The sequence below is a fragment of the Cryptomeria japonica genome, chromosome 9, assembly GCF_030272615.1.
Source record: "Cryptomeria japonica chromosome 9, Sugi_1.0, whole genome shotgun sequence".
NCBI classification, from domain to species: domain Eukaryota; kingdom Viridiplantae; phylum Streptophyta; class Pinopsida; order Cupressales; family Cupressaceae; genus Cryptomeria; species Cryptomeria japonica.
Genome location: NC_081413.1, coordinates 531,575,757 through 531,602,264, shown reverse-complemented (window position 1 = coordinate 531,602,264; position 26,508 = coordinate 531,575,757). Strand labels below are relative to the sequence as shown.

At 33.8% G+C, this 26,508-nt stretch overlaps 1 protein-coding gene across 1 annotated transcript; it reads left to right on the top strand.

Moving 5' to 3' along the window:
- The first annotated feature begins 15,712 nt into the window (after positions 1–15,712).
- On the top strand, positions 15,713–24,962 carry LOC131077064 (probable LRR receptor-like serine/threonine-protein kinase At1g51810). Its single transcript, XM_058014467.2, is given in 15 exon segments — positions 15,713–15,965; positions 16,583–17,117; positions 17,789–17,950; positions 17,952–18,265; positions 18,356–18,488; positions 21,435–21,506; positions 21,797–21,868; positions 21,964–22,044; positions 22,141–22,313; positions 22,419–22,633; positions 23,007–23,133; positions 23,220–23,288; positions 23,388–23,577; positions 24,143–24,284; positions 24,447–24,962. Coding segments are annotated over 15 exon segments (2,655 nt in total). The 5' UTR covers positions 15,713–15,883; the 3' UTR covers positions 24,735–24,962.
- Positions 24,963–26,508: the final 1,546 nt, after the last annotated feature.

Below are 26,508 nucleotides of genomic sequence, written 5' to 3'. Positions count from 1 at the left end.
ACTCAAAGTACAGATCCATTCACCAATTAGGCAACTATACAGTCAATGGGTTTTTGCCAATCTTGCCAACAACTTTTACAAACAACTTCATCGACCTTAAATACAAATCAATTAGGTCCGTAACACAACAAAAACCCAATTTTCATCATCGATATTACAAACAAGTCGGTACAATCTTGACTGTTAGAAATCATAACAATCTCTTCACATTCTTCAAGAAAATTCCAACCGCTCCATGACCACCGCTTCATCAGACATTGTAACTCATCACGCACTATGCATTAGATGCAATCCACTTTGCTCCTTCCCTAGACAACAAACAAACGCGCCAAAATAATCTGAACTTATCCTCATACAATGATCACACGTGTCACCATCATTACCGCTCATATGATAATAAACCAACAAACTTGATCGGTTAGGGTTTAACAACTGATAGGGTTTACCAATTACATTGCATAGAAAGGTTTAACCCTTTACACCGGTTTACCGGTTCAACTCACAAACTTAACATACTGGTTTACAAAATCTTCCATAAAGCTCCCTACCGGTTACTAGCCAATATAAAAAACAACAATATCAACAATAACATGAATACCATTACCGGTTCAATTAACATCAATGACAACATATCATTAATGCAATCTATATGCAAAATGCCAACAAACAAAAAATGCCAACAATCTCCCCCTTTGGCATTGATGGTAATACAAATATCAACGCCTCTGATTGCTATTGGGATTGGTGAATAGGAATCCTGGTTTACATTACCAAGTATTCACCTTGCTCTATCTGTCTTCAGCCTATCGCTAGTTCACCTAATCAGACACATAATTTATCTCATCAATCACATAATTCATCTCATCAATCACATAATTCTTCTCCCCCTTTGACAACAATGCCAAAGTGAAAGTAAAAACATGTAATTCTTCTCTCATCGTGCATCAACACCATACTGCAACTTGATGCTCCCGTTGTGGAACACATCCACTTCTTTATCAATCCATGTAAGATTCTACAAGTAATTCAGGGACTGATGCAATCAGCATCATGTTCAACTAACTTCATGAAAAGGGACAACCTCCAATTGACTTCTAAGATACTCAAAAGTGGTCTTAGGCAAAGGTTTGGTAAAGATATCTACAAGTTGCTCCTTGGTAGAAACATGCTCCAAGGTAACATCTGTACTTTGAACTTTTTCCCTCAAGAAGTGATACTTCAATTCATGTGCTTAGTCCTTGCGTGCAAAACAAGATTTTTAGAAATGTTTATTGCACTTGTATTATCACACAAAATCTTTATTAGTTATGAGATTTTCATCTTATAACCTTCCAAAATGTGTTTCATCCAAATAGCTAGTTTGCAATTCATTTAAGCTGCTACATACTCAGCTTCAGTAGTAGATTGTGAAGTACAACTCTTCTTTTTACTACTCCATGAAACTAGCCTTCCTCCTAGAAAGAATGTTGCACAGACAGTACTCTTCTGGTCATCAATATTTCCTGCCCAATCAGCATTAGTGTATGCCTTCAAATCAAAATTTTCACCATATGGATACCATAACCCATAGTCAACAATACCTTTTAGATATCTAAAAATTCTCTTGGTTGCCATCAGATGTGCTTCCTTTGGATTCTTCTAAAATCTAGCAACAATACCAACTGCATGGGCAATATCTGGTTGACTGTGAACAACATAGTGTAATTTTCCAATCATTGACTTCTATTCCTTTTCATCTAGAGACTTAGATGCATCTTTCTTGGACAACTTACAACCTGTAACCATTGGGGTTCCAACTGGTTTACAGTCACTCATTCCAAAAGTCTTCAAAACCTCTTTCACATACTTAGATTGAGTAATGAAAATACCATTCTTCATTTGTTGTATTTGCAAGCCTATGAATTTTTTTATTTCCCCTACTAATTACATCTCAAACTGTCTTCATTTCATCTGCAAAACTATTGCTCATGTTATCATTACCTTTAAATATAATGTCATCAACAAATACTTCACTGACCAGTATTTCATCTCCTTCAGACTTGAGATAAATTTTGTTGTCATCACTGGTTCTAGCAAAGCCTATCTTCATCAGATGTGTATGAAGTCATTCATACCATGCTCTAGGTGCCTGCTTTAATCCATACAAAGCTTCATGCAATTTGCATACCATGTCTTCCTTATCTGTCAATGCATAACCATCAAGTTGCTCTATATAAACCTCTTCTTCCAATATCTCATTCAAAAATGCAGACTTAACATCCATCTGGTATACCTTGAACTTCTTATGAGCTTCAAATGCAAGTAAAGTTGTGACACCTTCCAGTCTTGCTACTGGTGCAAAAGTTTCTCCATAATCTTCTCCTTCTTCTTGCGCATAGCCTTTGTAGACTAATCTTTCCTTGTTGCGAACTACAACACCATCTTCATTTAACTTGTTTCTAAACACCCATTTAGTACCTCTAACATTCTTGTTTACCAGTCGGGGTACCAGGGTCCAAGTGTTGTTCTTCTTAATTTGATCCAATTCCTCCTCCATAGCTTTAACCCAATGATTATCACCAAATGCCTCCTTAGCACTTGTAGGTTCAAAGGTGGAGATCATGCAAGAGTTCTCTCTTATTCTCCTTCTAGTTAGTACTCCAACATCCTTATCCCCAATAATTTGTTCAGGACTGTGATTCAGTCTCACATACCTAGGAATAACATGATCATTCTCTCCAGGTTCAACTTCTTCATTATCATCTTCTTCTGAATTTATTTATTCCGGTTGAACAAGTACATCAGGATTTGCTTTACTGATTTCTAATTTAACAGTTTCAGGTTCCAACAGCAAAATGCAAGGATCTTCATCATTTTTCTCTAAACTGGTTCCTTCAGAGACTTTAGGATATTCATCTACACAAACATCAACACTCTCAACAATTCTCTATGTCCGGTTGTTGAAGCATTTATAGGCCTTACTCTTGGTGGAATAGCCAAGAAATATGCCTTCATCACTCTTAGCTTCAAACTTGCTTATATAATCACCTCTTTTAATAAAACATTTGCTTCCAAATATCTTAAAATAGTTAACATCAGATGATCTCCCATACCAGTATTCATAAGGGGTCTTGTCCTTACCTCTTTTCACCAGAACTCAATTCATTGTGTAGACAGTTGTACTTACAGCTTCTTTCCAAAATGTTTTCGCTACACCTCCTTGTATCAACATAGTCCTAGCAGCTTCAACCACTGACTAGTTGTTTCTCTCTACTATGCCATTCTGATGTGGTGTCCTTGGTGCAGAAAGTTGCCGTTTGATACCATTCTCATGATAGTACTTAGTGAATTCCTCAGAAGTAAATTCACCACCTTGATCTTCTCTCAGACATTTTATCTTTTTGCCTCTCTCAAATAAGGCCCTGAATGCCTTGAATTTATCAAAAGATTCATTCTTATCCTTCAAGAATGTGGCCCACATCATCCTTGAATAATCATCAATGAAGATCATGAAATATCTATCACGTTGAATGCTTCTTGTTCTTATTGGTCCACATAGATCTATATGAACCAAATCTAACAAGTGCTTTGCTGAGAAGGACTTGCTCTTGAAAGTTGAAGAAGTCATCTTTCCTAACTGACATTATTTACAAAGAGCATTAACCAGTTTGTCTAGCTGAGGCAGACCTCTTACTATCTTATACTTGCTCACTCTAACAATAATGTCAAAATTTATATGAAAAAATATCCTATGCCAAAGCTAGCTATCATCTATCTTTGCAATCAAATAGTTGCTAACTTTAGGATTAAGATGAAATAGATTACCTCTGGTCTGTTTCCCGGTTGCAATCAATTCATCTTTGTTGTCAAAGATTTTTTACATACCATTTCTAAACTCCAGTGGGTATCCTCTGTCATTAAGTTGTGCCACACTCAAAAGATTGTGGTTTAGGCCTTCAACCCAATAGACATCGCCAACACTGCTCTTCCCATTAAGAGAAATAACTCCCTTACCTTTAACCATACATGGTGAGTCATTGTCAAATCTGACAACACCGCCATCAAATTCCTTCAGGGAAATAAATTTGCTCCGATCATCGATCATGTGATGTGAACAACAACTATCAATGATCCAATCATTAGAGTTATCCATCCTGGATACTAGTGCCTTCTGATTTGATATTTCTTCCTTAATAGCTACAAACACAATATCTTCACTAGCATCATCATCAAATTCTTCATTAGTAATACCACTATTAATAGCTACAAGACAATCTCTCTTGCCTTTACCCTTATACTTCTTAAATTTGTCTCTCTTGTATTCATTTTCACCATTAGGGCAATTAGTTGCTATATGACCAATCTCGTTGCATGCAAAACATTTTAAAGGTAGCTTACCTCTATATTTACCAATGCTTCTAGGCAACCGTTTTGCCAACAATGCTTCAAGTTCCACTAAGCTTTCTTCATCATCAACATCTCCACTGGATCTAGATTCATAGCTATGGCCGGTATCTCTACTTATTCTCACAAATGGGTTAGATTCTGATTTTTGTACACTACCATCATAGCCATTTAATTCAAAAGCAATAAGTTTGCCAATAATAGAGTCAAGAGATACCTTTGTCTTGTCAATGGATTTCAGCTCCTGAATAGATGCAACTCGAATAGCATAGATCGATAGCAGGGTTCTCAATACCTTACTGATCACTGTGACATCTTCCACTTTCCCTCCTGCACTCTTTATTTTACCAACTATCTCTTTTATCGCTTGACCATACTGCTGGATATTCTCACCTTCAAACATTCTCAGTCATCGAACTTTCCTCTTAGACTCTCCTCTTTAGCAATCTTAACATGTTCAACACCTCTATAAATCTCTTCAAGTTTTTTCCATACTTCATATGCAGTTTCAAGACCATGAACATCTACATATTCAACATCAGACAGGGAACTGATAATAGCCTCTAATGCTTGATGATTTTCTTGTTGTTCTTTCTTCTAATCATCAGTCAGGGTTCCAGTCGATGTAATATACTTAGTTTCTATATGATCCCAATACTGACTGCCAAGACTCTTAATGTAAATCTTCATTATGTCGCTCCATATTCTATAGTTATCTTTGTTGAACTTCGAACCTTCTTTCTTCATCATGATCTACAAGATCTTTTCCTCAAGTTGTTAGACTTTTAGATTAAAGAGGACCTGAGACGCTCTGATACCAATTGATGGTATGATGAAAGAATAAGTATCTGGTAGAATACTGAGGGGGGGGGTGATTCAGTATACTGAAAACTTGATACAAAGTTCCCAAACTCAAATTCAATCACACAAAGTAAACATATCACAGTCAAGATCAATGTTCATAAGAATACTTGACATCAACCGGTTTGATTGTTATGACAACTTAACAGTAAACAACTCTAATCTTGTAAACATCAATAATGCTTAATCATATCTCAACATATTCATCTCTCAATGCTTCTAGTTATCATACCTTGTCAGTAGTTAATCAAATTAACAAATAAGATCATAATCACAAAAACATTCACCACTTGACACAAATGTTTATACGTGGAAAACCCAAATAGGTAAAAACCACGGTGAGATGAGACTCACAAGGATAGCTATCTGAACTCTTCTGAAGTTTGCCCTGTTAGGAGCCAAGCCTGTAAAAGCTTTACAATAAGTCATGTTAAGAACTAATTCCAGTTAGGAATCACCGGATTAAGGGATTTCCAAATATGCCTTGATGAAAAGCACAATACCTTGTTAGGAGTAACCTCATTGGAGGATTTAAGAATTCAAGCTAATGGGCCACCTTGTTAGAGGATTTAATAAGTAAACAAGCTTGTTAGAGCTTACCCGGTTAAGGGATTTCACTTCTACTGTAATTGTTAGAAAACAACAAGTTTTCTTGATCTGTCTGAATAGCACTACATTTGTTTGATCAGATCCTTTTAAGCTTCAATCTGCCTTTATTCAAAGTGCAGATCCATTCACCGGTTAGGCAACTACACACTCAACAGGTTTTTGCCAATGTTGCCAACAACTTTTACAAACAACTTCATCGACCTTAAATACAAATCAATTAGGTCGGTAACACAACAAAAACCTATTTCTCATCAAGAAAATTCCAACCGCTCCATGATCACCGCTTCATCGAACTTTGTAACTCACCACGCGCTATGCATTAGATGCAATCCACTTTGCTCCTTCCCTAAACAACAAACAAATGCGCCAAAACAATCTGAACATTTTCTCATACAATGATCACGTGTGTCTCCATCATTACCGCTCATCAGAAAATAAACCAACAAACTTGATCTGTTAGGGTTTAACAACTGATAGGGTTTACCAGTTACATTGCATAGAAAGGTTTAACCCTTTACACCGGTTTACCGATTCAACTCACAAACTTAACATACCGGTTTACAACATCTTCCACAAATCTCTTCCTACTGGTTACTAGCCAATATCAAAAACAACAATATCAACAATAACATGAATACCATTACCGATTCAATTGACATCAATGACAACATATCATTAATGCAATCTATATGCAAAATGCCAACAAATTAAAAATGCCAACATATTTGAATTACAATGTCCTATTAAATTAAAATAAATTTTAACTAATAAATGATTGCAAATTAGAAAACATTTAAATGTCTTAATATAGCACTCATAGGCGGGAGTGCTTCTCTTTTGATTATTCTTTAAAGATGAGGTGGTTTTTTAATATTTGGATTGGTCCTGTCAACACAAGTGGCATTGTCATATCTTTGGTGGCAGCTAAGATTTTATATGCCTTGAAAGGTAGCTCATTAATTATCAATGCTTTAAATTGGAATTGTGTTGATGATGGGATGTGGAAAGGCATTATTAAGAAATATGTTAATTTAATAAGTAGTCTTGTCACATTTGATTATTTGAGGCATGGTACCAAAAAAATCATTTCATGCCTTAGCAATTGTCAACTTTATTTTTATGATCTTCATTCCTTCTCTCATGATGTGGTCAATTTTATTATGCTCAAGCACCTTAATATTATTAGGTTTTCCAGATTTTTCTACAAGATTAAGGGAGAGAAAATGGTTGGTGTCATGAAACATTTGGAGCTAATAAATTGTGAAGAGTTGAAATAAAATGAATATTTATGGGCCTTGTTCAAAAATGGTCTTGTACCCTTCTTCTATGCCATGGAAGGGTATAGCTGCACCCTTACCACAAAATTCTGCAAAACTTGGTAGAAGGATGAGGTCTCAATTGGAAGCATTAGCTTTAAAGTCACTCAACTAATTGTGGAAGCAACGGGATTGCAATGTGAAGGCTTAAGGGTTGTCAAGAAAAGTTCAAGGGACTATGAGTTTATCAAGAATTTTTTTGGAAAAAGGAGAGAAACCGACTAGACTTCAAAATGGGTATAATAGGTCTATTCTTCCTTCCCCTTATGCTCTAGTTAGCCACCATGTCATGCATTATTTTACCCTTGAAGAAAGCTATACCATTGTGCATGGTTATCATTTCCCCATATTAAGTCATATTAGGCATAAGGAGTTTATCAACATACCATATTACCTATTTTATTCTCTCTACATTAATAGTGAGAAGGATGTGTCTCCTCCTCTACATCAAGGGTTGATATTTGCTTTGTACAGACATGTTTGTCCTTTGTCTCCCCATAATAGTAAGATGCTTACCTATAATGAAAACCTTGACAACCCTAGTATCTCTATCAAGATTGAGGTTATAGAAAGCGAACACCATACCCCAGAGAAACCTAAGGCTTCTAGCAAGAAAATAGGTAAAAATACCAAAATCTCTTCAAATGATGTTCTTAAAATTACATTGTTAAAATCCACCACTCTGAGCTCTAAACTTGGTCAATCTAAAGTTAGGGAACTGGACTCTAAGACCTCCAAAGCTAAAAACATTACTATTGACTTAGAGGACCTTGACCTAGAAAAGATTGAAGAAGAAAACAACAAGAAGGGGATACCAAAACAGGAGATTGGTCCTAGTGGTCATCGGTTGGTGAGATTTTAGGTAAAGAATAATAAAGAAAATTTAACTTTAAAGGAAGAGGAAAATGTGGATTCTTAGCAAAATGGTCAGCTCCCCTTAGGATTCGTGACAAGGGACTAATCACCTCCCATGCAATCCATATCTCTAAAATTTGTATCTGGTGTTGATAGATCGGTCTTTTGACGCAACGTCAAGATGGGCCAACAAATGGTATCAGGGTGTTGGGTCATGGGTTCGAATCCCCTTCGGTAACGCTAAGGGGGGGATTGTTGGCAAAATCGTCAGCGCTCCCCTCGGGATTTGTGGCAACGGACTAACCGCCACCCGTGCGATCCATATCTCTACAGTTTGAATCAAGTGTTGATAGATCAGTCTTTTGACACAACAACAAGCTGGGCCAACATGGATATCCCCTTAGAAGAAGAATTTCTGCCTGAAATAGATAACAATAGTGAGGAGTCAGAGTTCAAGGATAACAGTGTTCCTAAAGAGGAAACAAAGGAAGTGAGTGAGGATAATCCTATCTTTGAAGATGATGATACTGAGGAGGCCCATGTCAATTAGGATACTGATTTTATTGTTGACAAATATGACTCTAGGAATGAGACTCTTGATGAGCTTCAATGTAATGATAATAAGAATGATTTGGAGGCCAACCTTAAAGTTTATGTGGTTTACATGTAGGTTAGGTTGAAAGATGTTAAATCCAAACTTGAGGATTACATAGCAACTAAGATACAAATGGAGAAGGCAATCAATTCTCTTATTTTGAATACTGATGGGATCATGTGTAGGACAGTGATGGGTGTGATTTCAAAATAGATCAAGATAAACAATAGGATCAAGAAAAATGAAGGACACCAAGGGGACAACTTGGAAGACACTCAAGACAACAATCCCTCACTTGGCAATTTTAAGGAAGACCTACAAAAGTTGGTAAAAAATTAGGGATTTATCTCTAACCCCAATAATTAGGTTTGTTGTCTTCTTAAGAACTTATGTTGGCTTGTGTGCCTCCTTATGATTATGACTCATAAGTTTAGTGTTAGTTATAGTATAATGTCTATGGTAATGGACTCTAACTAGATGGTTGATACTTCAACGGTTTGTGGTTATATTTGTTTAGCTTGTTTGGGGGGATTTTGTTTGATGTTTCTGGTAGTTTTCGGGCTAGTTGCTATTTTGGGCTGATGTTCTAAACTAATTTGTTGTTTATGGAATCAAAGCCCTTCCCCTACTTATATAATCAAAAATATTATGAGTTAATAATATATACTAGCAAGTGATAAAATAGATTAGTCAACACCTTAAGAATTTGAACATGCTATTATATAAAAATGAATATATACCTTTGATTACCAATATAGAAGAAAATAATCACTCGTCTTCTCTATAATGGTTCACGGTTAAGGTTTTATATTATTTCTTAGCCCTAAATAAACTTTCACCCTTAATAAGGGTTCTAAAGACTTCAGTTAAACATACTTTTAATCTTTATTAAGTTCATAGGTGATATAATATTTTTAATTATTTATATTTACAGAAAGAAATTAATGATATGAATTTTGATGAGATATTGACTATTGAATCTAATAATTGATATACTATAGCATGTCCTTTTTACTTGAGCTGATCATATTATTAACCAATATCAAAACTTGGAGGATGTCTTATTTGACATATCTTGTAGTAAATGAATATTATAATATTACTACTCTTGGTTATATACTTACTCAATTGGTATCAATGCAAATATAGTGACAAATCTTCTTACTATTTAAGAACCATCAACTATGTGATTCATTTAAATAATTGCTTACCATTTAAAAGCAATAAAAGTTAAGATAAGCTTGTCTTAGAATAAGAGAATCATATATATAACCCATTATGTTCTACAATATAATAATAATCAAGACTTTGTACCTCCTATACCTATCACAATTTCATTTAAAACTTGAAGTAATACTCATAATACTAAAATAAATTAAAGCTATAACTCATTGTTTCAATATAATGCCTTAAAATAACTCTCCTACTACAACTTTCCTGAAAACATTGAGTCAAATATGAGATACTAACTAAATAGCTCTCTACACAATCTTTAATAATAATAAGCAGACAATGAACAAAGAAGAATATATATTTCAAAAGATATATAATACTTCAATTCTTGAATGAACACAAGGTACATTATTAATCAACATAGTTTAAAGCCAAAGAACCACAATTTGAAAACCAAATGATGTAGGAATGTTCTCTATCACAAAAAAAAAAAAGTAGGTTCCATGTCAAACTTAGCTAAGTCTAGTCATGCCAATTTAATTGGACAGATAGCTTGGTGCATTAGTGGAAAAGAGCCAATTTATCCCATGTCTTAGACAATTATGAACATCATGAAGGATTTCTATCAAACAATTCACGTGCCTCAAAACTTCTTTAGTTATTGAATGTATTTAATATTTTGTTAGGACTTCTTTTAATCAAATAATTGATACAGATTCAATCTAAGAAAAAATTAAATTTAAGTTTTCTATCCTTTGGATAATTGTTTTTATTAAAATAAGCAATAAAACAAGGGCGCCGGTCTTGTATACAAACAACCCATAGGTGGCAAAAAGAGGACACCACTAATGTGGCTCCAAAACGGCTGACTAACCTTAGTGTTATACACACAGCCGGAAAATGAAAGACGCAACTAGTTTTGCTGAGAACAACCGAGATTTGTAATTTTTGACTTACCCTCATGTTATGCAAAAATCGTGGTGTTTTTCGAGCTAGATTAGCTACCACCACAAAAAGAAGGCAACAAAACAAGAGTGCTGACACTGTACAATTTTAGGTCGAATAGGCCAATAACAATAGGTCAAAGGACCATCGCTAAAAGGCCTATCAAACCAACAACAAGACAATAGCAAAAAGATATGAACCCAACTCAAGAGTGGGGAGAATCACCCCCAACCCAACACAAAGTTTAGGAAGGGGGTACAAACAACAATCCAGGTAATACTATTACTAGGGACATCATTGCCAATAAGATCAAGTGGTGAAACCCCCTCAGAAAAGTCATCCACACCTATAGCAAATTGTTGTTGCAAAACAACACTTGGAGTAGATTCACCAAGAGCATACAATTGCTCCATAATAGGAGCAATAGGAGAAGAAACTGAAACGCCAAAGAGGGTCACACTAGTAGCATCCATGGGGCCCTACAAAGGCCACAATAGCTGTAGGAGGCACAACCTCATCCTGGGAGGAGTTCACATCAACATTTGAAGAGTCATTAGAATCAAAAGTCTTGATAGTCAAGTGATCAACACTAGCATCTTTCCACTACGTAGCAAGACCTTTACGGTGAGAGAGAGAACAATGTGAAGCTAAGTGACCAATTGAGAAACATCTATGACAACAAAAGGGGAGGCCTTCATAACTAGTAACCAAAGGTTTCCAAGAATCACTCACTTAAAAATGAAGATCAAGAAGGGAAGGCCAAAGCCCCACAAATATGCACACCAACCCACAACATTGGTAAAAGGCAACATTCTCCACCACATCTTGACCACAAACCACCATAGGAGAAGTCTTGGCACAAGGAAGAAGGTGAGATTTCCCCTTGGAAGGAAGAGTAGCAACAAATCTAGCAACATAAGCAATGCTCCGCTCACCAAAAGGTCCAAGAGGGACACTAGTACTTGCATTAACCCTAACGGGACCACCAACATCAAAGGAAACACCAGGCCCACCAACAGTTGAGGAGGTAGCAAACCCTGAAGAAGGCTAGAGGTAGTGTCAGTTACATCGAGCAAAGTGGACGCAACTCCAAACCATCCCCGTGCAGAACACCCACAACAAAAAAGTGAGGTGCAGAAGGGCAACCCCTAGAAACAATAGAAAGGAAGAGTGCAACAACGTTTGAATTCCCATAAGTATGAAACACATGCGCAACGACAAGCATCACAATGTTTTCCATTATTATTATCCTTTAGATAACTGTTATGGATCAAATCTAAGGAAATTTAAAATATAAGTTTTATGTGCTTCATACAATGTTGTATGTTTAGTTGGATTCAATTGCTCTTACAATGTTAAAGACTAGCTTCAATAAATTCCTCTCGTGTAGAACATAATTTATTCATTCTTATATACTTAGACTAGTCCTAAAGTTTAATCATAGTGGAAAAGAAAAAAATTTGAAAATTGTTTCTATCATATTGATTGCATTTCATAATTGTTGACAAAGTGATTTAGGCTTGGAATTCAATGAGGATTAGGGTTGGAGTTACCATTCAATTTGGATTGGGTTCAACTAAGATTATGTTTTGGTTAGGTATAACTAACCATTCAATTATAAATACATTTAAACTTAAGTTAGGGTTTAATTAGAGAACAATTGTGCCTAGGATTAGGGTTATAGTTTAATTGATGTTATAAATAAATTAAGATTATGTTTAGGGTTTAATTATGGTTATGGTAAAATAAAAATTACATTTATATATAGGGTGTGATAAAGATTCACTTAGACTTCTATTTGGGTTAAATAAAATAATTAAAATATATCTCTTGAATTTTTTTTGCATTCTCTAAATATAGGTGTGATTTTTTCAAATGGTCATATTCTACACATGCTTACATAATAAAATTCAACAAACTTAAAGTGATAGCAACATGACTTTAATCGTATGGAAAAAACTAATGCAACACTTGTAGAAGGCTTTATGGAATAAAATATTAAAATACAATATTATAGCCATGATGTTGTCAAAGGCTTATGGAAATGTAAAAACAATATTTCATTGTACAATGCTACTAAATGCACTTTAATTTGTTATGACAATAATATTTAGAGCTCATGCACCCATGAGAAGTATTTGGATGTTCAAATAAGGAAACTTACGTATGCATTCAAAAGTCTAAAATGATGAAGGACGTGCAAAACTCAAGGAAAAAACTAATTTATATTTCAAGTGATTGTTTGTTTGGCTTTCTTGAAAGTCACATTCCATGTATACTTTCACCTATTTCATGTATACTTTCATAGTAAAATCCATCATGTTTTTGTATATTCATATGTCATGAACTCTTTGAAGCGATAATAAAAGGCTTTATGACTAAGTGAAATCCCAAAAAACAATATTCTAGCTCCATGATGTTGTCAAAGGCTTTGGGAATTGTACAAGTGATTCATAGGCATGCTTATAAATACATATTAATACATTCAAAATCAGAATTACAAACAATTTGATAGAAAAAATAGTGAGGTGAGTAGTGGAGTACTAGCCTTTTTGTATTTTTTCTTTTGCTTATAAGAAATTGTGGGTGGTAGTTGAGTACTCACTTTTTTTAAGGTTTAGATTTTTTAACATAACAAATTGTGAATATTATAGTTTTCTTTTTTATATATTTTTATGTCACAACTTAAAAATTGTTGAATCTACCTCTTACCCAAAAAATCTCATTTTAGTAACTTCAAGATTACTAAAAATGTCAATATTTGAAAACACAACATTCATTACATAAATAAACTTTAGTAAAATAAAAGCATTGAAATCATTCTTGCATTTTAATAAGCATTACAAGAAAATAATAGAATTGAATAAAAATTTGATAGAGAAAAGATGAAAGCCTATCATTTAATTTAGTCAAGACCAATCAAAACATGAGACAAATCATTCATATGTTTTGTTTAAAGATTAATAATAAAATATATTTCTCAAACTTTGAATAAAAAAAAACTTTTAATTTCTTTGCTTCAACTTTATCATCTGTCTTTTATTCACATACAAGAATCATTGTGGACCAAAACTCTTCTTTACCTCAATTTTATTATCTATTTTCTTTTAATGTGTATCATGTAAATTTCAATATTGTTATAGATCCAACCTTTTCTTTAATTGAACTTTATTATCTTTTTTCTTTAAATGTGTACCATATAAATTTCAATATAATTGTAGACCCAACATTTTTTTTGTTCAATTTTATATTATCTATTTCCTTTAAACACTTATGACTTCTATACGCATATAATTTCGTTATTTGATATATTTTTTATTTCTCCAATACTCAATAATATGCACACTTTCTCAAAAATCAAGCATTGAAAATTTATAAGATATGTACAACAAACTCCAATTGACTCTGGTTTTATTTGATCATATTTAGGTTTATATTTTATTTATTTCAAAAAAAAAAATCTGTTTTCACAAAGTTCAATTGTCATAAATCTTTCAACTTTCTTGTTTATTTTTTATTAATTGTATAAATTTGTCTTCAACATTTTGTTGTATCTTGAATTTTATTATTTATGTTTTTTGAATTTCTATTTGATAACAAATAAATCCTTTAATCTAACCTCATCCCTTGTGAACTTTCTTTTTGCTAGTTGATGGCATTCCTTGGACCACTATTGCAATAAACAATAGTATTATATTTAAATAATAATAATAAAATATATATTAAAAAATAAAAATAAATATAGTACTTTCATTCTATTGAGCAATTAACTTAATTTCAAAATTCTATTGATTAGTTATTAATTAGTTGATTTTTTAAATTCATAAAATTTTGTGATATTTCAAGAAAGAAAATGTATGGAATGAGGGTCTCCATCAAGCATTAAATAATAGTTCCTTTGTATTACTTAAACTTTATTATCTATTTCCTCCTAGATGAGTACCATGTAAATTTTAGATCTATTGTATACCCACTTTTATTTTAAATACCTTTTCTTTTGGCATTTAAAAGTTCTGGAATACTCATTTACATGAAGAATTTCAAGCTTCAATTGTATAGTAGCAATCTCGTAGTATACAATGCTTCTAAATGTCATTTCCTTTGTTATTAAAAATAAATTTACAGCTATAGCAACCATGCGAAATAAATACATAACAACACTAGTTCTATTCAAATAAGGAAATTAGTCTACAATATACAAGTGATGGAGTACACAAAAATTTCGGAAAAATGTTTTTTCTGTTTGAAGTGATTGTTTGTTGGGCTTTTTAAAGGAGTATTTTTTTATGCATGCTTTTATAGTAAAAATCCATAAAGGGCTTATAGATTCAAAGTCCATCAAATTTGAAGCGATAACATGGTCTTATCTACGTAGCAAAATCTGACACAACTCTCTTAGAAGGTTTTATGGGATGAATATTGTCAGAAGGTTTTGAGAAATATACAAGAGATTCAATGGTAGGATTATAATTACATATTAATTCATTCAAAATTACAATTACAAAAAAAAAATATAGAAAATATAGTGAGATTGGTAGTGAAGTACTAACTATTGTAGTTATAAAGTTTTGTCTACATGAAATTGTGGATAGTAGTGGAGTACTTACTTTCTATAGTTCTAATTTTCTTACAAAAGATATTATTGATAATCTTTTATTTTATTTTTTAATATATTTTATGTCAACCTATCGATAAACATCTCTCTACAATTGTTGAATCCTCCCTCTTACCAACTAAATGTCATTTCAATAACATTAAGATTATGAAAAATGTTGCCATTTGGAGACACGATATTCAATGCACAAATATCATATAAATACCTACAACAAGACATTGACTACCTTTTCATTGTTTTGACTTATGTTTCGATGTTAAATATTTTTTATTAAGATAAGCAGGGTTTTGAAAGGTCCAGAACCTTTTACAAAGATAAAAATATAGCATTAAGTGCAGTGAAATACCAAGAACAAGGAGACAGCAAAAACAGAATCTAAAACATCAACAAAACAACAAACCTAGAAAAGAAATTAAAAGAAGAAAAAAACAGCCATTCAATAATCTGCACTCATATCTTTTTTCTCAAATACCAAACATTGAAGATCAATCACAGATTGGTGGGTTGGAAAGCAATCCCATTGTAATTGGAATGGACGAAGCAATTTTAAAGACAGTTACCTTCAATCTTCTGTTGGTTCTTTCAATCTGCAGCGTTCTGTATGCACAACCAGGTTATATATTCATTACAATTGTTTTCCGTTCACATTAGAAGAATTTATATCTCTGTACAACTAACCCCAGAATTTATATTTCTGTACAACTAACCCCTTTTACTGTAATTATTTTTGTTTTGTTTGATTATCATATATGTTTGTGAAAGTATTATTAGAATTATATATATATATATAATTTTTTTTGATAGAGATTGTATATCAAATATTGAATTATTCAGTTTTTTTTTATTAAAAACAAATTTTTAGTTTTTTCTGTTGTTGATCATTTTTTCTTGCAATTTTTTTAACCCTGATCTCTTATGTAACTTACATTCTTTCAATAAATTATAAACTGAGATATCCAGAAAATCTCCCACAATATAATCCTAACCTCATCCTTTATAAACTTTCTGCTGTCATCAATATGATAAATTTAAAATAATTTGAAAATAATATTTTATTTTACATACACTTAATTTAAAACTTTGTTCCCAAATATTATAAATTTTGTTTTCAAAATATTGAAACTGCTGGTTTTTATTTAGTTTGCAATTAGGCAAGCAAAGTGAAATATTCAAATATTCAAATCTCCTATGAGCTTTCTGAATTTAGATATGAGGATTTTGTATGTGCAGAATTCATCAGCCTGGACTGTGGCGCAGTAGGTGGATATAATGATGCACGTGGCATTAGCTGGACCTCAGATGAACAATACATTAATTCAGGTGAAAAAAGAAGCATTTTGACTGATCAGTCAGAGGTGGACCAGCCATTGAAACATCTTCGCTGTTTTCCTCAAGGCAAGCGAAATTGCTACAATTTACCTGCTGTGCGGGGAATAAAATACTTAATCCGCGCGTGTTTCTTATATGGTAACTATGATGGCCGTGAGTCACAACCACAATTTGAATTGCTGGTTGACGCCAATTTTTGGGCCACTGTTGTAATAAACAATACTACCAAGACCTTTTGCAACGGAATAAACGCCATGGCAAGAGGTCCCTCCATTAATGTGTGTCTTGCTCGCAGTACGGATGATGTTCCTTTCATTTCAACCTTGGAATTACGCCTGCTCATGCCAGCTATGTATGAGTTTGTAGGACAATATCTCTCTTTAATCAGCAGAGTACACATGGATTATGGAAAATTGTCAGAAAACCCTATTATAAGGTAGTTTCTTTATCTATAATTTTTACTAGTTTTCTTGGAAAATAAATATATCAAGCATAGAATCAACACTTAAATAAAAGGAGAATCAGGCATTTCAGATGTTCTATTGTACTAGCCCTTTTTGTGACCTCACTTCATTCAGATCAAGAGTCACTACATAAAAATCACATTTATTTAGAAACCATCTTCATACAACAAGCCAATCATGGAAGACCAAAGTCACAACTTAGAATTTCACTTTAGACCTTATCAAGAGTTGAACTTGGGTCTCCATAATGAAACCCTAACATTTTAATCAATTAATTTGAGACCATCAATCCCCACACTTCACTGTTCAAACCTGTGAGCTCAATGATCTGACATGGGTTTGAACACTAAACGTCAAATGACAGTTCATATATATATACCTGAACGACAAAGTTGCATCCAAGACCATTTCTTGTGGGCCAGCTTTCCTGCCTAAACCCTCGCCAGGATCAATACCCACATCTTTCTTTCTCGAATGTGTCCTCTTTTTTAGTTGCTTTGGTGGACTTGTTTTTCCAAGAGGGCCCTTACAATTCTTAGCCAGGGCCTACTATTCTAAAGGAATATGTAGTGTGTATATATATGTGTGTAAATGCATCGTATAATATATAAATAACTATGGACTTCAAAGTGGTTTTGTGCAGATATCCAGATGATCAATTTGATAGGCTATGGGTCAAGGGAGAAATATATGATACGGATTATAGGAACACCATAAATTCCTTCTTCAACAGAGGAGTTCCAAATACCATCAGCTGTGTTAGAAACCGCCTTGGTGAGCAGCAACAAGAGCGTGGGAAATATTAGATGGAATTGGAGTGTTCCAGAAATTGGTGAATACTATTTTTTGATGTGCTTTGCTGAAGTAGAAGAACTTGACGTTAATGCAATAAGGGAGTTCAATATAAGTATCAATGGATATTCATACCAGTCTCCTGTTACATTACATAGCTACCTCGATTCGATTGTCGTCAAGTATGGACCCATCAACGCTGATAGCTTGGAAAATGTCCAATTTTCTCTTGACCCTACCAATCGATCGAGCGTTGGTGCAATTATTAATGCTCTGGATATCTACCAATATAGGAGGCTACCCAACAATGGAACTAAAAGTGAAGATGGTTTGTATTGCTGAAAATTATTTAATAGTTATATATGTAGGGAAAATGTGTAAATTTGATTGCATACTAAAACATCTGTTAGTTTTACAGTGAATGCCATTGCTGACATTGTGAGGCACTTCAATCTGGAGAAAGAGTGGATGGGTGATCCGTGTCTTCCACAGAAATATAGTTGGGATTGGGTGGATTGCAATCAAGACTCCTCACCAAGGATTATTGCAGTGTAAGTCTCTCCCTAAACATTTGCCTTCATTTAATGGTGTTAAGAATGTTTATGTGATACTATGTCTTTTAAGGGAAGAATTAGTATCTTGATTAGTATGTTGATTTGATTGTCTATTGTTTAGATTTTTTCAAAATAAATTTTTTCACTTAAATATGTAGATAATTTTTATTTCATTTTATTTTAGTTGTTCAGATTTTGTTGGTGATGAGGAGGGATGACAGAAGGTTAGTCTTCTTCTGAGGTTGGTGGGCTTTGTTCTCAATGTGCAATCAATCCCTAGGCACAAATGGGATTCTTCCAAACCTTTCTCGTATCTCCTCCTCTCTATTCAACACTGTTTGCACCCTATTATATTGGACATCACTCCTCCTAACCTTCCATGCTAAGGCATTCAAGTCTGAAATGAGGTCCTCTTGTGTGTCACCAAAAATGAACAAGTTTGGTTGTCCAACTGGTTGAATCTCCTCTCTTCCAGGAATGGGCAACTGTTGGAGAACCATGGTTTACCTAATCTTATTTGCTCCTTTAAGGATTTCAATCATATTGATCTGTTGATAGAACATCTGGACAGGTCTACAAGGTATGATGACTGTCCTTCACTTCTCAAGAATGGAAATTTCTCAATTTGAGACAAGGAACGTAGGGTTACTCAAAGCAACTTTCTAGGTGCAAAAGGTCAATTTGATCAAATGGCTCAATACAATGCTTTGGATATTGTAGAAGGGTGTCTTAGGTCTCTACTCATCAATTTTGATGATTTGAAACAACCAATTTCTTCCCCTTCCTTACCGATTTCATGAATTGGTCAAATTTGCTCCAAAAAAGGCTACTAGAATTAGCCCTAGTTTTTAGTGAAATTTGTTCACCCTGCTCAACCTGCTAAACTTCATGACAAACCCTTGGAGATGTGGTCATTTGATGTTGAAAGCTCAAGGATTTTTGCTATGGCAAGTACTGTACGGACTGTTTTAGTGCTGTCCCACAAAATAGGCACTTTTCAAGGGTTTTTAAGAGTTTTGGTGAGGGTTTGCGAATTAAAGGTTTCCTCCATGATGCTAGATCCAAATTAAAGGTTTCAAAACTTGCTATGATATTTACCAAACACTCCCAAAGATTCAAATCTTATCTTTGAACACTGACATTATGACAAATAAATGCCATACTGCTGCCCTTACACAGAAATAACAGTTTAGAGGCTTGGGACAGCAATGTTTTTAAGGTTTTGCATTCATTTTGAACTTTTGCAAACCATATACAATGAAATTATATCAATTAGGGATGCAACAATGGTTTTAAATCAGTTGGAACACCATGCACAACAAATAAGAAAGGATTTTATAACTGCTGTTCATACACAGTCAACAATGCATTTTTTTTTTTTGACAGCAATAAGGTGCATTTTTGACAGCAACTTCCTTTCTTTGTTTTGTTTGCTTCTTTACTCTGTCCTTGGCCTGCAAAAGGTGTTAATGACAAGGCAAAAACAAATACATATAATCTCTTCAAAGATCTTTTAATTTGTACACTTGAAAGATGCCACAAGGCATGGCAGCATTATGAGACTGTGACAAAGAAATACACCTTTCTAGGATCCTTATTTAGGTCCTTTACAATCAAATGGTGTACCCTGTCTTCTTAACCTTGAAAAAATTTACAAATACATTCCCATGATGCATAAAGAGAAATCCATCATGCCATGCTATCCATTTGGGAGGTTGGCAATGAGGTTTTATGCACGAAACAGTGACACACTGTTTTTACAATCTGATTACACCTTTGCTTCTTGTAACCAACCAAGTCATGAGAGAGACAAGGGTGGTGGAATACAATGAAGACTCTTGCCAACTTAGTTCTTCATCAAACTATCAAAGTATAGTGCTATGAACAGCAAAGTACCATTCAAACAAATTTGAGAATACCCAAGCCAAGTTGCTCACTTCACACACTTGCCATGGGCTTACAAACACTTGTGCATTGCTAGAAAAGGGAAATAGATGTATGGTACAGTATGTACAGAGGGTCCAACAAACTTCCTCAAAGCCATGGATGAAGAGACTTTGAAGAAATCAATTGGACCATGAATGATCTTCCATTGGAACCACAAAACAATGCTTTTCTGAAGAGCACTTCAAACAAAACTTGTTCCAAACCCCAAGAAAAGATCAGAGATCACTACTAAAACATCAAAGGAGATCAAATCAATCAAAAACAGGTTCAGTACGGACTCATGGAGCCATGGTACGGACTGTACTCTAAAAAGTGCAGAAAATTAGTTAAAAACTCACAAAAATGAGAGCAAAATAAGTATTTCTCTTAATTTTCCAAAATGAACAACCCATACAATGATTGGAACATGGTTTATATACATGTGCCAACTTGTTGAAGCCTTTGTACGGACAGGTACAGGCTGGAACTAACCAAAACCACCAAAAACCACTTTTTTGACAACTTTTGACAACTTTTTGACAACTTTTGTTGCTCAAAAATTGCATTTTGACTTCCGGTGACTTGGCACTCAAACCAATGACTCAAAATCATCTAGAAACACTAAATAAACATGCTCCAATGCCTTTCAAGGCTTTCCAACATCAAAAATTCAAAAATGCTCATTTGGACCCAAAATTGACAATTTTTAGCCTGCCGAGCAAAAAAATAAAAATCTTGGAAACTCTTAAACACAAATGAGTTCCAAGCCTTATTAAACCACAAAACAAACCTATTAAACCTACTAGAAGCATAAAATAAACACACATGCTTATTTTGCAATAAAATGTTATACCTGCTAGGATTTGAGCATTCAGGTGCTCAGGTGCTCCTGCACCAGTTGGATCTGTGAACATTTTTATTTTTTTCATCTTTATTTTTGATGCAGTTTAGTTACATTTTATGTATACGCCTCTCTATTACCATCGAACTTCAATTAACAATGAATTGAACGTACAGGACACTGCCCAACAGACATCTGAATGGAACCATACCTCCAAGCGTTTTCAATCTCTCTGCTCTTGTTAAGTTGTCAGTCACAAATCCTTACTACTCACCTTTTTTTTATCATTTTTACCTTGTTCAAAGTCAATATAGGATTGGGCTTAAACAACACACACTAAGCATAGAAGCTGTTTCATGTGAACCTCGCTTTTAATGCCTTTTCATTCTATTACCACCATTAAAAGCATGTCGCTATCCACATAAAACAACACAAACTAAGTATATGACAGAAAAAATATGAAGTCAATACTTAGTGTGTGTTGATTAAGCCCAGCTGTCAAAATGACCAAAAACTGTGTCCTTATTCCTGATTGCAGGGACTTGGCAAGAAATAATTTGAGTGGTTCAATACCAGAGGCTCTGGCTACTCTCTCCAATCTTAAACAACTGTGAGTTGAAACATATGCATCTGGGTATTTCTAACTCGTGCTATATTATTTAGATTATCTACAGTATTGTGAGAAATTTTCTTTTTGAGATACAGGAATTTGGCAGACAATGACTTAAACGGATCAGTGCCAATTGGTCTGTCTGAACAAAAGCAACGTGGAAAACTCATTCTGAGGCAAGTTTTTCTTTTCTTAAAATGTAAATCAATCAGTAATTATGTTGTTCGTATGATAAGATTCCTATCATGTAATAATTCTGTTAAATTTTGCAGTGTTTATGGCAATGAAAAGCTTTGCCAAGTAGGCATTTGCAAGGATGCCCAAAAAGGAAAGACTAGCAAAACACTAGTTGTTTGGTTAATAGTAGCAGGGGTTGCAATACTTATAATCTTTACTACAATATTAATCTTTATCAAAATTAAATCAAGCAGAAAAATTCAAAAAGGTAAGTCACCTTAAATCATATTCCTCTGACATTTTGCTCTGCTCTTGTGGATTTTCATTTTGATAAAACGAAACATATTCTTGTACTGAAAGGGACAAAATGCAGGGAAAACTGAAACAGGACATTTAAATCTTGACAATTTTGATGGATGTCGATCATTCAGTTTCATAGAGGTAAGAGCTATGACTAGCAACTTTCAGACGGAGATTGGAAAAGGAGGATATGGATCTCTTTATCTTGGTTGTCTTCAAGACAAGGATGTGGCCGTCAAAATCTTGTCTGATAAATCACATAAGGGTGCCACACAGTTTTCCACAGAGGTATAACCAAGGACTCATTCATACCCATTGTATATTTAAAACTTGAGAACTTTAGTCTCTCCAATAAAAACTAGAACTAATGAAGTTTAGAATCTTTAAGGTTACAAGATTTCTACAAATAATGAGATTTTTATTGTCAGTTGTCAGTTGAATTTGATTATGTGATTTTTTTTACATTAATATTTTCGATCACATTCCATCCATGATCCATCACATGAGATATTAGAAATCTCTAACATATTCAGGATGGATCAGAGAGTCTGATCCGAAACATTGATGTAAAAAAATTCACACCTTCAAATCCAAAAACAGCAACAATAAAATCTTTAATGTCTTTGATCATAATGATCAAAACTAAGAACAATTGCTGCAGGTAGAAATTCTCTACAAATTACACCATAAGAATCTCATAAAATTTATGGGTTACTGCGAAGAGGAACAAAATTTGGTTCTTGTATATGAATACATGTCCATTGGAGACCTGCGACATTTACTGGATGGTATGCTTCGCAACACTGCAAAATTTTATGATTTAGAGGAATGTTTTCTGGTTGCTTAATCAAAGGCCTACGTTGCTTGGTTTCAGGTCAAACTTCTTCAAGAAATTATCTGGGCTGGGAAAGAAGACTCAACATTGCATTAGATGCTGCTCAAGGTTAGAAATAAATACCGTAGAATGGGAAGAAAACTAAAAACCTCGGTGCTAATCTTGAAAAAGATCATGGGGTCTAATTCTTGCTTAACTTTTTGGCAGGATTGGAATATCTACATGTAGGATGCAAGCCAAGCATTATTCACAGAGATGTAAAGAGCTCCAATATTTTGTTGAATGACCAAATGGAAGCAAAAATAGCAGATTTTGGGTTGTCAAGGATGGGACCATTGGATGGAGCTACACACGTATCCACCCTTGTAAAGGGTACCATTGGATATCTAGATCCAGAGTAAATATGCTTTTCTTTTCTTTATTGATACTCAATTCAATTATATATTTGAATTATTTAAGGGTTTTTAATCCTTCAACTCTTACAGTCCATCAATTCAAGTATGATGTAGAGAACCTTCCCCCTACCCTGTTTATCTCACACCCAGTTACCTTTGAAAAAGGGAATTAACCAGGAACAAACTCGTGCAGGAAAGGGTCTCAGATAGCTGCATTAGCAATGCATAATCCCAGTATACGAGTCTATTTATAACATCTGAATTTCTTCCCCATTAAGGATGTGCATAAATAAGGAGGTGTTGAGCTGCTAGATGTCCTAAATCTTATACTGAAGTAATTTGATCAAGTCACTTATCCCTTGGCCATTTCAAAGAAGAGGTTAACGGCTTTTTTAAAGGTCATTTATGCTTTGAATCGTTAAGAGAGGAGTTTGATAATTTCAGATTTCTTACAAGGTTATCAACAATCTAAATAGAAGATTGAGAATTTCTTTTATAGGATGGTTGATATCTTTTTGTTTTTTTAAATATATTGGTAAAATAGACTTACTAGTTGGTTTTCTACAGATATTATACTACAAATCGATTGACAGAAAAGAGTGATGTTTATAGCTTTGGAGTTGTTTTGATGGAGATTATTAGTGGAAAACATCCTCACTTTGTAGATGATTCAACATCTAACAGTGAACACATACAAATCACTAATTGGGTAATAATAAAGATTTTTTTTTTAAATCTCAAACTAAACTTAGAATACTTAGAATTTTGTTTTCATTGTTATTTTGAAATAGTTATAGACTTTGAAAACTCAAAATATCTAATCTTAAAATTTGATTGTTGATACTAAATTATAAGTGGTTGTTTATGTCAGGTAAGGGCATCCTTATTAAAGGATGACATAGAGAACATTGCAGATCCTAATTTACTTGGAAATTATGATAAAGATGCAATGTTGAAAGTGGCAAATTTGGCAATGGTTTGTACTTCACCTCAATCAAAGAATAGGCCTACAATGAATGAGGTGGTGTTAGAATTAAAGGAAGCACATCACTACTCAAACGTGGAATTCCATGAAATTGCATCCTCTCATTCTCATCCTTCTTTACAAAGCTCTCATAATGTGGACTCAGATGTATCATTATATTCAATTGGTAGATGAGGTAGAGGAAGATGTTACAAAATGGGCAGGGGAACACTCACAAGAAACCAAAATAGCAGTAATGAAATCCTACCTCTATTGTGGCTTATTTTGTTTTATTCACATCAATAGCCTATAATAACCTTTTGTAAAGAAAATTAACATTTTTACACACACACACACACACACACACACATATATATTGTCCAATTAAAAATTTATAACTTTTGACATCCATGGCTTGCCTTTTGATAGAAGTATGGGATCAATATTTTATCACCCTCCTTTTTATTGCTAACATTTTATATGATTCACAACTTGTGACTATTAAAAATGTAAAAGCTTTAATTTTTAAAGTTATAGTTTTAATTATTATCACATATACCATATTTATTGATCTATTTGTTCTTACACTTGCATTGTAGCTACATATTTCTTCGCCATTTCAAAAAAAAGTTTGTAATATTTCTTATCTTTTCATCAACATTGTCTTTAAAATATTATTAATGTGTACGTACCACTAGGTTTGAAATTGATTTTCGAATATTTCAAAAAACGAGGACCTATAAGGTGCTTGCAAAAATAATTACTTTTAAATTGTTTTATTCTAGAGCACTTTTGTGACTACGAAATTGATGTCCACAAGTACAAAATTGGCCTTGCATAAAATCTAGTCTTGATCTAGAACTGTGAACTTTGATGATTTAGTTGCATAGAATCTACTCAACTTGCTATCCATAGCCTACAACAACTAACTGATAATTGCTTTTTGGGGAATTTTCTAATCAAATATAGTATCCCATAGACAAACTCCTAGATAGGCCAATTCAATTATCAAAAAAAATATTAAAGAGAAGAAGAAGTCATCAATATTCCTTAAGTGTTGATAGCATGTTGATGTGGTCAAGTACTTGTGATGATGTAATAAATGATGGTCTCCTAATCTCGATATTTTATATATCTCTTTCTCTATTTCAAATGAGTTAGTGTTTTTCCTTAGATACAACAGCTAGCACACAAGCTAACATTTTTTTCATCTTGAAGTCATCACATTGAGTAAGAGGGATTTCATGTAAGAACCCAATTTTACATTTTAATTTGGAAATCTAGGAGTTATTTCAACAATTATGAAAATAACATAGGTGTAGCATTGTAAATTGTATCCCTATACAATTTCATGCTCACTGAGGCCTCACTTTAGCATTTTAGCCTTATGTGCTTTGATTATACCTGATTTTGCTCACACAAACTTCAAATTGCCAAAATCATTTTCATCTTGTTGTCTTGTTCTTTGTTCAACCTTGATACTAGACAATGGAACCCCAGGCACCCTTATCCACCGTAAAGGTGTCCAATTTGGACCCTTGAATGGTTGAAAAATGTAGGTGGGAAATCCTTTTCCATATCGACCTGCTTTGAAAATTCAAACACCTTCCATGAGGTGAGGTATAAAAGAAAGCCTTACCCCCTCATTTGAAACGTCCATCTTACATCTCTCCACATTATCTCTCAAGTTCAAATTCATGTTCAAGTGAGCAAGTAATCAAGTACTATCAAGGCAGTGAAGGAGAGGTCAAGTATTTAAATTGCAAGCAAACAAGATGACATCCATGATCAAGATATTATGAAGACATCTCTACATTCTTACATGATAACATCTTTATGAAGACTTCAACACAAAGGAGATTCATAAAGGTATAACATTCCAATTTCAACATTTCAATTCCAGATCTAGCCTTTGACCTTTTAAAGGCATGCTTTCCATTTCAATTTCTATTCAGTTATACCTGTTTAA